We start from the raw sequence: 13,546 nt of genomic DNA on the forward strand, positions 1-13,546 counted from the left end.
GCATTTTAACTTCACAGTACACCCCAGAAATCCCCCCATATACATTTATAGATCTACATTTTCTCCCAGCTTTATTGAGATGTAATCGACACGTAACATTGTGTAAGTTTAAGGCTTAAGATGTGCTACTTGATTTCCTCATTCATTTTTATTGCTGCACAGAACACACCAGTGTGTTATTTATTCAGCCGCTCTCAAATATTTCTAGCATTCTGTTGCAATGAATAACCTTGTGTAAGTGTGTTTTCATATTGTTGGATGTGTATTTTCAATTTCTAGAAGTGGGACTTCTGGATCAATATGTAGTTTAGTTAGAAACTGCAAAATTTCTCTCAAGAAGGTTTGTGCCGGTTTGTGTTCCTACTTGCAGCTTGTGAGAATGCTTGATTCACCATAGTCTTACCACAGAATATAGGGGTCATATTTTTTATTTTGTGTCAGTCCTAAAGGTGACAAATGGTATCTCAATGTAGTTTAAATTTGCTTTCTCTAATTATGAAGATCAAACACCTTTTCGTATGGTTAAGAGCCATTTTTGTTAATATTTTTATTGTGAAATTGTGGTTCATATCTTCCTATTTATTTTTCTATGTATTTTACCCTAACTTTTATTTAAAACTTTAAAAAATTGTAATAAAATACGCATACCACACAATTGCACTCATTTCACATGCTAGTAAAGTAATGCTCAAAATTCTCCAAGCCAGGCTTTAGCAATATGTGAACCGTGAACTTCCTGATGTTCAAGCTGGTTTTAGAAAAGGCAGAGGAACCAGAGATCAAATTGCCAACATCCTCTGGATCATAGAAAAAGCAAGAGAGTTCCTGAAAAATATCTATTTCTGCTTTATTGACTATGCCAAAGCCTTTGACTGTGTGGATCACAATAAACTGTGGAAAATTCTTCGAGAGATGGGAATAGCAGACCACCTGATCTGCCTCTTGAGAAATTTGTATGCAGGTCAGGAAGCAACAGTCAGACCTGGACATGGAACAACAGACTGGTTCCAAATAGGAAAAGGAGTACGTCAAGGCTGTATATTGTCACCCTGTTTATTTAACTTATATGCAGAGTACATCATGAGAAACGCTGGACTGGAAGAAACACAAGCTGGAATCAAGATTGCCGGGAGAAATATCAATAACCTCAGATATGCAGATGACACTACCCTTATGGCAGAAAGTGAAGAGGAACTCAAAAGCCTCTTGATGAAAGTGAAAGAGGAGAGTGAAAAAGTTGGCTTAAAGCTCAACATTCAGAAAACGAAGATCATGGCATCCGGTCCCACCACTTCATGGGAAATAGATGGGGAAATAGTGGAAACCATGTCAGACTTTATTTTCCTGGGCTCCAAAATCACTGCAGATGGTGACTGCAGCCATGAAATTAAAATACGCTTACTCCTTGGAAGGAAAGTTATGACCAACCTAGATAGCATATTGAAAAGCAGAGACATTACTTTGCCAACAAAGGTTCGTCTAGTCAAGGCTATGGTTTTCCTGTGGTCATGTATGGATATGAGAGTTGGACTGTGAAGAAGGCGGAGTGCCGAAGAATTGCTGCTTTTGAACTGTGGTGTTGGAGAAGACTCTTGAGAGTCCCTTGGACTGCAAGGAGATCCAACCAGTCCATACTGAAGGAGATCAGCCCTGGGATTTCTTTGGAAGGAATGATGCTAAAGCTGAAGCTCCAGTACTTTGGCCACCTCATGTGAAGAGTTGACTCATTGGAAAAGACTCTGATGCTGGGAGGGATTGAGGGCAGGAGGAGAAGGGGACGACAGAGGATGAGATGGCTGGATGGCATCACTGACTCAATAGATGTGAGTCTGAGTGAACTCTGGGAGTTGGTGATGGACAGGGAGGCCTGACGTGCTGGGATTCATGGGGTCGCAAAGAGTTGGACACGACTGAGCGACTGATCTGATCTGAACATAAAATTTACCATCTTAACTATTTTAAAGTATACTGTTCTGTGGTATTAAGTATTTTCACACTGTTGTGCAACCAATCTCCAGAATATTTTCATCTTGCAAAACTGAAACTCTACACTCATTAAACACTCCCCATTTCCTTCTCCCCCTAGTCCCTGCCAAGTACCATTCTATTTTTTGTTTTATGTATTTGACTACTCTAAATACCTCATATAATTGAAATCATAAGGTATTTTTTTTTATTTTATTTTTAAACTTTACAATATTGTATTAGTTTTGCCAAATATCGAAATGAATCCGCCACAGGTATACCCGCGTTCCCCATCCTGAACCCTCCTCCCTCCTCCCTCCCCTACCCTCCCTCTGGGTCGTCCCAGTGCACCAGCCCCAAGCATCCAGTACCGTGCATCGAACCTGGACTGGTGACTTGTTTCATACATGATATTATACATGTTTCAATGCTATTCTCCCAAATCTCCCCACCCTCTCCCTCTCCCACAGAGTCCATAAGACTGATCTATACATCGGTGTCTCTTTTGCTGTCTTGTACACAGGGTTATTGTTACCATCTTTCTAAATTCCATATATATGTGTTAGTATACTGTATTGGTGTTTTTCTTTCTAAAGATCTAAACGTAAGACCAGAAACTATAAAACTCCTAGAGGAGAACATAGGCAAAACACTCTCTGACATACATCACAGCAGGATCCTCTATGACCCACCTCCCAGAATATTGGAAATAAAAGCAAAAATAAACAAATGGGACCTAATTAAACTTAAAAGCTTCTGCACAACAAAGGAAACTATTAGCAAGGTGAAAAGGCAGCCTTCAGAATGGGAGAAAATAATAGCAAATGAAGCAACGGACAAACAACTAATCTCAAAAATATACAAGCAACTCCTACAGCTCAACTCCAGAAAAATAAATGACCCAATCAAAAAATGGGCCAAAGAACTAAATAGACATTTCTCCAAAGAAGACATACAGATGGCTAACAAACACATGAAAAGATGCTCAACATCACTCATTATCAGAGAAATGCAAATCAAAACCACTATGAGGTACCATTTCACGCCAGTCAGAATGGCTGCGATCCAAAAGTCTACAAGCAATAAATGCTGGAGAGGGTGTGGAGAAAAGGGAACTCTCTTACACTGTTGGTGGGAATGCAAACTAGTACAGCCACTATGGAGAACAGTGTGGAGATTCCTTAAAAAACTGGAAATAGAACTGCCTTATGATCCAGCAATCCCACTGCTGGGCATACACACTGAGGAAACCAGAAGGGAAAGAGACACGTGTACCCCAGTGTTCATCGCAGCACTGTTTATAATAGCCAGGACATGGAAGCAACCTAGATGCCCATAAGGTATTTTTTGTCATTGCCTTATTTCATTTAGCATAATGTCCTCAAGTTTTACTCATCTCCTAGATTTTTAAGCATTCTTTCCATTTTATTTGAGATATATGTTGCAAATATTTTCTCCCAGATTGTCAGCTATCTTTTGACCTATTTTATTATGATGGGTTTTTGTCATGAAAGCATTTTAATTTTATGCAGTCAGAATTTGTTAATTATTTTTTTCTTTTCTATACCTGGAATTTGAATCATAGTTATGAAGTTTTCCCCTACACTCAAATGTAGAAGAATTTTATCAATTTTTTCTAGGCCTTATATAGTTTTATTGTTTCAGTTAATTCCTAATCTATGTGGAATTTATTCTTCTGTATATCTGTTAATCTTTTTCCAAATGGCTGACCAGTTGTTCCAGAAATATTTATTAAAATCATCTTTGCTTCAGTGATTTGGGGTGCTACATTTATTATACGCTACATTTTCCTGTGTGTTGTATCTATTTCTGGACTTTCTTTTTTTTTTTTTCCAGTGGTCTATTCATGTGCCTATATCACACTATTCTCATTAGGGAGACTTTATAGTATGTTTTAATGTCTCCTAAGACAGGTTCTTCTTTGTAAATTTTCTTTCTCAGGGATTTCTTTGCTATTCTCACATGTTTATTTTTCTACTTGAACTTTAGGCTCAACTTGTCCAGTTCCTTAAAAATGTGTGTAGATACTTTTATTGGTATTGCATTAAATTGGGGAACAAATTAAAATTTTTGTGATGTTAAAACATCTTTACCAAGCTCAGGTACTATCTTTCCATTTGTTTATGTCTGTTTTTGTCAGACAACTCTTTCTTATGGGAGAATTTATGAAATTATATTATGATGCTATTGTACCAGAATATTATCTCCAAGAGATTGGGGCTTTGTTTACTACTATATCCTGAGCATTTGGAACAATACCTTTATATTTGTTGAATTAATGAATATTTGTTAAATGAAGGAATAGTAAGTTAGACAAAGGATCTTTGTTTTGCCTTGAAAAGTGAAGAGTATACTAAAAACATTAGTTTGGAGAGAACTCATCATAAATAAATATATAACATAGTTTCTTTGTAGGTCGTACTTTGGGGTAAAATATTTTTATTCTAAAAGCATGTTATTTTTTATAATATTTTTATTCCAAAGTGCTACATTTGCACATATATCATTGAAAGGGTACGCCACTTAGAACATTTATGTTTTTCTTATTATATTCTCAGTTCAACTATATTTATTTGAAGCAATGTGTAGAGAGTAGTCCGATAGTACCTATTCAGCAGGAATGGCTGGATCACATGTTAATGCTGGTACCTGAGTCTTTGAAGGAAGGGAAAGAACAAGAAGAACTTGTTCAAAGTCTCATAAACGAGGTGTCACGTGATTTTGAAAAAAGCATGAAGAGATATTTGGGTAAGTAGCATTTAACACACACCAAGCTTACTTGTTCCCCTGCCTATCCCAATCAAAAGCAGAAATATGTATAATAAACATATGTTTAGCTGAATGTATTTTTAGAGTTTTAATTTTGAGCCTATAATCTAATCAAATCTTTGTAATTCATGGGCACCGTTTTTAAGGGCACTTTTTGTGTTCCCTCGTGGCTCAGATGGTAAAGCGTCTGTCTGCAATGCAGGAGACCCGGGTTCGATCCCTGGATTGGGAAGATTCCCCTGGAGAAGGAAATGGCAGCCCACTCCAGTATTCTTGCCTGGAAAATCCCATGGACAGTGGAGCCTGGTAGGCTACCGTCCATGGGGTCACAAAGAGTAGGACATGACTGAGTGACTTCAGTTTTTTGTGTGTGATTTTTAATGTGCTTATTAACTAATAGTTTTTTAACTTTTTACTTTGTCTTTATGGTTGTAGTTTTGCTACTTATAGGATTGTAAGAAATTATTAGTGTGTTTGGGGAGATTTATTAGAGAAATAACCTTTGAAATTTTTAATTGGATTTATTTTTTAAGTTATGCCAGTGACCTTGGTATAGATAAGATGAAAATAGTTGAGGACTTATTAAAGCTTTACTGTATTTAAATTCACATTCAAAGTAGGGCCAAAATACCAAAAGCTTAATTTTGTTTCAAACAAGGGACTTTTTTCTTATACTCATTTTGATGTATATTAAACTATACTACTCATTATCAAAAGTTGAAACTTTGATTTCAGTAGGTCTTGCAAAGATTTTCAAGAAGTATTTATCTATCTATAAAATACTGTTTTTCTTTTTTTTTAGTGAGAAGTGTTCTTGTGAGACCTGATATTAATTGGCTTGAAGATGAAGGTGGCCCTATACCTGAATCCCCTGTGTGAGTAAATCTTTTAAAAAACAGTTACTGCATCTAGGTTTTGATAACAGACTGAAAATAAACTGATCAATCTTACATTCAAGGCTAAAATTATGAAGCTCAAAAGTGTTTTGAAAACATGTAAAAGAACTGTAATACTGTTTTTCCCTCCCCTAAATATATCCTCTACATTGGACTTACCTAGTTGTTGATGATACACTTATGAGAACCTTTATAGGTGTATAACTCAACTTGGTCTTTCATAAGTAAACCTTGGAGTATGCCAGACAGATTTCTCCATCTCATCTCCCCAATTCTAAGGACCAAGTTTGTTTATGTAGGGTGACTGAGCCAGAGCGCAGTGGAAGTTAAGGAACTCATGCATGGCCCATCAGCCTTCCTTAGGCACCAATGATCTCTTTATTCTCTCTGAAGATAATGAACTCTCAAGACCTTGATCATGCTTATCTACTAAGTTTCCCATTGCTGACCCCATTTCTCTCTTCTCAATCCCCTCTTCTCACTTTGATACTAATTCTATGCCATAAGTATTACTTACTAAAATTTAGAATGTGTCATTTGAATTCTGTTTGATACAGTGTTTTGTTTTTCCAGAGGCCTGGATTATTCTAAGCCTTGGCATTCTAACTATCTGCAGACAAGAAACCAAATATTAGCTAATTTGCACATTGTTCATCCAACCATGAAAATGTTACTGGACCTTGGTTATACAACATTTGCCAATACAGTTTTGCTAGACTTAACTGGAATTAGGTAAAAGCCCATATTTATTAATTAACATTTAAAATTTGAATGTCTTCTGCTTGAGTCTTTATATTTTTGACTATATAAGTTTTATAACTGATAAATATTTAGGAGTTTTTACATTTAAAAAGTTTTTAGCTTATCTTACTTGCTTCACTCATTTTGTATCATGACCAGTTTGTTTGCTTTAAATCATTTTTTTTTCTCATAAATAGAGGTAAAGGCCCCATTGATTGTGAATCACTAAGAAATGATTTATCAATACAAGCTAGAAAGGCAGAAGAGAAGATAATGAACACTTGGTATCCAAAGGTTATAAATCTCTTTACCAAGAAGGAGGCACTAGAAGGCATTAAACCTGAGAAACTGGATGCATTTTATAACTGCGTTTCCACACTTATGTCAAATCAGGTAAATAGATTATGTATATTTTAAATGATAATGTTATTAAAGTTAATTTAGCATTTTATGAGGTATAGTGCTATATAATTATTTTGAAATAAAGTAAGAGAGACTTTTACTAGTTTAACTAAACAATACTTCATTTCTGGAAGCAGTGTAAAATGAGAGGTAACTCTAGAAGTATGTGTCAATATTATAAGTGATTACTGGACTCATGTTTAAAGGCTATAAGCTAATTATCTATAGCTTTATTAAAGAAAATTAATAAAAGGATTATCCTAGAGAATGTATTTTTGAACTTATGAAATTCTAGGTTAATTTATTATCATTTTGTTCTTAATAAAATCTTGATTTGAAATGTTATTGATCATTTTTAAATGACAGAGGATATGAATTTTATACAATTATTTTATTGGCTCCTTGAATTTTTACTATTGTAAAAATATAACCCTAGAAAAATAGTTTTTAATAAAAAGTTTTCCTTTTTGTAAAGATCTCCAAAGATTCCATAAATTTTGCCTTTTTAAAGGCATATATATACATGTATACACATATATATATATGAATCTGGTATGTAACACTGTAATGAATATACATGATTTCCTTTTTACCTTTATCCTCTTAAGAGGACTATGATTAAATGATAAGAAGTTAAGAGATGAAAAATGTTGTGAAGGTTATTTAAATCTATGTTTGTCTACTTTGTTTACATTTCTAATAATTGGTTATATATAAGAAAGTATTATTCATCCTTTAGTAACTTATAGTGCACATTTCTAAGTTCCAGTGGCTTCAGTCTCAAGTAATGGTATGCTGGAAATCTGATGCTCCAGGAGAAGAACCCCTGATTTGTAGTGTTTGCCAATTTCCATGGTATAAATATTCCTACCATGGTGATTTTCAGGCATCCAAGAGTTTAGTATCTGGCTCACAGAATTCTTGAATGTTTAACAATTAGCTCTTGTAATTGTAGGAGCTAGCATTAGTACGTCACTCTCACTTGCCCCAAATACATATCTCATGAAAGTAAAAGTGAAAAGTGAAAGTTGCTCAGTCGTGTCTGATTCTTTGTGACCCCATGGACTATATAGTCCATGGAATTCTCCAGGCCAGAATACTGGAGTGGGTAGCTTTTCCCTTCTGCAGGGGATCTTCCCAACCCAGGGATGGAACCCAGGTCTCCTGCATTGCAGACAGATTCTCTACAAGCTGAGCCACAAGGGAAGCCCATCACCTCATGACACTCCCCAAAGTGGGTTTTAGGCCCCTCCACCCCTCAGTCTTTACCATGCTGTTGGGTCTTCTGGAACTTTTTTTGTACCAGGGACAAAATTACTGAAGAATGTGGAAGATTCTAAGTTGCCATTTTAAGACTGTTGATATTCTATAGAAAAATTAAAGTTTTCATATATTGTTCTATTTTAAACTGTATTAAGAACATATTGTGCTGAATGAAGATAATTTTCAGGACTAAATGGATTGGTAAAATGAATTAATTATAGGCAATTGCTCACTGGTTTAAACTTTTAGTTAAAGGTTTGTACTTTCTGAAGTAGTAATAACTTATGGTATCATGCAGCTAAAAGATCTCTTAAAGAGAACTGTAGAAGGATTTGTAAAACTCTTTGACCCAGAAGATCAACGAAGGCTGCCCATATTTAAGATGGAATTGACTCTTGATGATGATAAAATGGAATTTTATCCTACTTTTCAAGATTTGGAAGATGTTGTCTTTGGTTTGGTTGAGCGAATAGCTGAAGCTCTGCAGGTAAGTCTTTATCCTTATTCATTGGGTTTCTTTTTAAAAAAATGTTTTATTGGAGTATAGTTGATTTACAATGTTGTTAGTTTCAAATGTACAGCAAAATGAATCAGTTATACATATACGTATATGCACTTTTTTTTTTTAAGATTATTTCTCCATGTGTATCATTACAGAGTACTGAGTAGAGTTCCCTGTGCTATACAGAGGTCCTCATTAGTTATCTATTATATATAAATATATGCATATACATACATATTTGTATTAGTGTGTATATGTCAATCCCAACCTCTTACTTTATCCCTCCTTACCCTCTAATAGCCAAAAGCTTTTTTCCTACATCTGTGACTCTACTCATCAGATTTCTTTCAGTTCAGTTCAGTTGCTCAGCCGTGTCCAACTTTTTGCAACCTGGTGGACTGCAGCACACCAGACTTCCCTGTCCATCACCAACTACCAGAGCTTGCTCAAGCTCACGTCCATCGAGTTGGTGATGCCATCCAACCATCTCATCCTTCATTGTCCCCTTCTCCTCCTGCCTTCAGTCTTCCCCAGCATTAGGGTCTTTTCCAGTGAGCCAGTTCTTCGCATCAGGTAGCCAAAGTATTGGAGCTTCAGCTTCAGCATCAGTGCTTCCAATGAATATTCAGGACTGATTTCCTTTAGAAGTGACTGGTTAGATCTTCTTGCAGTCCAAGGGACTCTCAAGAGTCTTCTTCAACACTTCAGTTCAAAAACATCAATTCTTCAGCACTCAGCCTTCACAGTCCAACTCTCACATCCATACATGACTACTGGAAAAACCATACCTTTGACTAGATGGACCTTTGTTGGCAAACTAATGTCTCTTCTTTTAAATGTGCTGTCTAGGTGGTGGCTCAGACAGTAAAGTGTCTGCCTACAATGTGGGAGACCCAGGTTAATCCCTGGGTCAGGAAGATCTCCTGGAGAAGGAAATGGCAACCCACTCCAGTATTCTTGCTGGAAAATCCCATGGATGGTGGAACCTGGTAGGCTACAGTCCATGGGGTCACAAAGAGTCAGACATGACTGAGCAACTTCACAGGTTAGTCATAGCTTTTCTTCCAAGGAGCAAGTATCTTTTAATTTCATGGCTGTAGTCACCATCTGCAGTGATTTTGGAGCCCAAAACAGTAAAGTCTGTCACTGTTTCCATTGTTTCTCCCATCTATTTGCCATGAAGTGATGGGACCGGATGCCATGATCTTAGTTTTTTGAATATTGAGTTTTAAGCCAGCTTTTTCACTCTCCTCTTTCACTTTCATCAAGAGGCTTTTTAGTTCTTCTTTGCTTTCTGCCATAAAGGTGATGTCATATGGCTCTTCTTAAAACTTTTTAGTTGAATATAAGCTCTATAAACTGTATATGTACATAACTTGTTGTTTTCTTTTAATCCTCCAAATTTTTGTAAGTTAAAAGTGCTTTCTCTTTGAGAAAGTTTCCTGGCTTGAGATGACATTTTTCTTTTTAGAACTTATTGTAGTTATGAATTAATATATATATATTAATTTTTATGTTGTAGTATGAATATATACATATTTACAAATCGATATTTTATGTGTTTCATGTTCCCTATTGAGTTGTGAACTTCTTAAGGACAAGATCCAAGTGATGTGTGTTCTTTCTAGAGCTTTCTAATATAATCACTTCAACATTATAATTCCTTATAGAGATTTGGTGAATGATAAAAAACTAAGTCAACTAAGGTTTTATATTTTAAATCATTATTTTGCATCAAGTTATCTTTTCCTGGACCATTGAAACCTGAAATTAATTTAAGTATAATATAAGTGAAGAGGAACTAAAAAGCCTCTTGAGGAAAGTGAAAGTGGAGAGTGAAAAAGTTGGCTTAAAGCTCAACATTCAGAAAACGAAGATCATGGCATCCGGTCCCACCACTTCATGGGAAATAGATGGGGAAACAGTGGAAACAGTGTCAGACTTTATTTTTCTGGGCTCCAAAATCACTGCAGATGGTGACTGCAATCATGAAATTAAAAGACGCTTACTCCTTGGAAGGAAAGTTATGACCAACCTAGATAGCATATTGAAAAGCAGAGACATTACTTTGCCAACAAAGGTTCGTCTAGTCAAGGCTATGGTTTTTCCTGTGGTCATGTATGGATGTGAGAGTTGGACTGTGAAGAAGGCTGAGCACCGAAGAATTGATGCTTTTGAACTGTGGTGTTGGAGAAGACTCTTGAGAGTCCCTTGGACTGCAAGGAGATCCAACCAGTCCATTCTGAAGGAGATCAGCCCTGGAATTTCTTTGGAAGGAATGATGCTAAAGCTGAAACTCCAGTACTTTGGCCACCTCATGCGAAGAGTTGACTCATTGGAAAAGACTCTGATGCTGGGAGGGATTGGGGGCAGGAGAAGAAGGGGACGACAGAGAATGAGATGGCTGGATAGCATCACTGACTTGATGGACGTGAGTCTGAGTGAACTCCGGGAGTTGGTGATGGACAGGGAGGCCTGGCGTGCTGCGACTCATGGGCTCGCAAAGAGTCAGACACGACTGAGCGACTGATCTGATCTGATAAGATCTACATATAGATCAACTGTACAGATATTTATTTCATGAATTGTCATTTTTATATCTGTTAGAATGTCCAAACAGTACCCTCTTGGCTATCGGGAACTTCAACACCTGTGAATCTTGACACAGAACTTCCTGAACATGTGTTACAATGGGCTCTTGATAAGCTGAAGGTGGCGGTGCATTGTAACTTAGAAGGCGCAAGAAAACATTATGAGACATACGGTATATATGACACAAATATTATATCTCTTTTTTTGTGATAAAAAAATGCCATTTTATTTTTACTAGAATTTTGTCAGATATTTGGTTGTCTGGATCTGTTATGAAAGACCAGAGAGAGCAAGAAGTAAGCATAGGCATGGTTTCTGACAGAGTCATGGATCAAACGCAAGAAACTTGAATTCTGTTATTCAGTCCAAAGGGTGAATATTAACTGGAGCAGAGTCATAAAGTCAAAACATAGAGAGAAAGGATGTTGATATAAGCAGAAAGTTAAATCAAGGGCAAAAGCAAGGTGCTGCTAAGTCACTTCAGTCGTGTCCGACTCTGTGCGACCCCATAGACGGCAGCCCACCAGGCTCCCTCATCACTGGGATTCTCCAGGCAAGAACACTGGAGTGGGTTGCCATTTCCTTCTCCAGTGCATGAAAGTGAAAAGTGAAAGTGAAGTCGCTCAGTCGTGTCTGACTCTTAGCGACCCCATGGACTGCAGCCTACCAGGCTCCTCCATTCATGGGATTTTCCAGGCAAGAGTACTGGAGTAGGGTGCCATTGCCTTCTCCAAAAGCAAGGTAATTTCTAACAATTTCAGCTTAATCATCTCAAGTATGTTATGGGGTCAGTATGTTATGGTGTCAAGATAAATAGTTGTTATTTGACATTCTATTAACCAGAACCTTTTATTAACTGGCTTATCTGTGAAAGTGTTAGTCACTCAGTCACGTCCGACTCTTTGCAAGCCCATGAACTGTAGCTCTCCAGGCTCCTCTGTCCAGGGAATTCTCCAGGCAAGAAAAATGAAGTGGGTTGCCATTTTTTACTCCAGGGAATCTTCCTGACCCAGGGATTGAACCTGCATCTCCTGCATTGGCAGGCAGATTCTTAACTACTGCACCATCTGGGAAGCCCTTAAAAGCATTAGTTCAGAGTAGTGTTGAAAAATGTTATTCACTCAGTTGTGTGCGACTCTTTGTGACCCCATGGACTGTAGCCCACCAGGCTCAGGCTTCTTTGTTTATGGAATTCTCCAGGCAAGAATACTGGAGTAGGTAGTCATTCCCTTCTCCAAGGGATCTTCCCAACCCAAGGATTGAACTCAGGTCTCCCATATTACAGGCAGATTCTTTATTGTCTGAGTCACCAAGGAAGCTTTATCTGTACCTCTAAGTTATTTTATATAAACTATTATTTTTATTTTAAAAGTCTACTTTTAATCTGGTTTGCTTGTTAGGTTTATTTTATGTTATTACATCTATTCATGTTAATGTATGTTATTAGTCTATTAATAATATTTAATTAAGTAGGCTACTTTAGTCTATGACTATATAAAAAGTACTTTATCTTTTTAAAAGAGTGTAACTGAGATTTAAATTAGATTATTAATTTTCAGTTGAAAAGTACAGTTGGCTCATTGATGGGACTGCTGTTAAGCTGATAGAGACTTTTCAGGCAGAGGATCATACTTTTGATGAATACACAAAGGTATGTGTTAATTCATTAATGCTTTTTTGAATTTATTTTTAAAGTTAAGATTTTTTATTCTAAAAAATAAATGCATCGGTCTGAGTTAATAGGATTTCTTATTCAAAACATCATTCTAGTAAACTCATATGTTCATCTAATAATTCCCTTATTCATTTAGCTCATTCATTGATTCAACAAAAATACTTTTCATCACATTCAGACATACAGCAATATTTTGGTTATGCAAAAATAAATAATATATAAACATTATCCTCAAGAGCTTATATTGAACATGGAAACCAGACATAGAAATAACAACTGTGAAAGTGAAAGTTGCTTAGTCGTGTCCGACTCTGCCACCCCATGGACTATACAGTCCATGGAATTCTCCAATCCAGAATATCAGCCTTTCCCTTCTCCAGGGGATCTTCCCAATTCAGAGATTGAACCCAGGTCTCCCCTCATTGCAGGCGGATTCTTTATGAGATGAGCCACAAGGGAAGCCCAAGAATACTGTAGTGGTAGCCTATCCCTTCTCCAGGGGATCTTCTCGATCCAGTAATTGAACTGGGGTCTCCTACATTGCAAGAGGATTCTTTACTAACTGCGCTACCAGGGAAGCCCAACTGTAATATATTGAAATTAGTACTAGAATGGAGATAGGGACAAAATGGTATGGAACCTCAGAAGAAGGAATGGCTACTTTTGCGTCAGTAAATTGATGAAGATTTCTAGAAAAAGTGAAAAGTGGGCTGGGCTTTG

General features: G+C 36.8%; 1 protein-coding gene across 15 annotated transcripts in view; it reads left to right on the top strand.

Moving 5' to 3' along the window:
• DNAH12 (dynein axonemal heavy chain 12) overlaps positions 1-13,546 on the top strand; it is a 191,444-nt gene that overhangs the window by 29,425 nt on the left and 148,473 nt on the right. For 14 of the 15 annotated variants that reach the window (XM_061396580.1, XM_061396577.1, XM_061396583.1 and 11 more), the window contains 7 exons: positions 4,545-4,734; positions 5,558-5,630; positions 6,225-6,383; positions 6,590-6,785; positions 8,356-8,544; positions 11,167-11,323; positions 12,711-12,802. In XM_061396580.1, the coding sequence (XP_061252564.1) occupies positions 4,545-4,734; positions 5,558-5,630; positions 6,225-6,383; positions 6,590-6,785; positions 8,356-8,544; positions 11,167-11,323; positions 12,711-12,802 (1,056 nt within the window). Of the gene's footprint in view, positions 1-4,544; positions 4,735-5,557; positions 5,631-6,224; positions 6,384-6,589; positions 6,786-8,355; positions 8,545-11,166; positions 11,324-12,710; positions 12,803-13,546 lie in introns of those variants that run through there. The other variant, XM_061396582.1, reaches the window with a different exon arrangement.

The sequence above is a fragment of the Bos javanicus genome, chromosome 22 (genome assembly GCF_032452875.1).
Source record: "Bos javanicus breed banteng chromosome 22, ARS-OSU_banteng_1.0, whole genome shotgun sequence".
Classification (NCBI taxonomy): domain Eukaryota; kingdom Metazoa; phylum Chordata; class Mammalia; order Artiodactyla; family Bovidae; genus Bos; species Bos javanicus.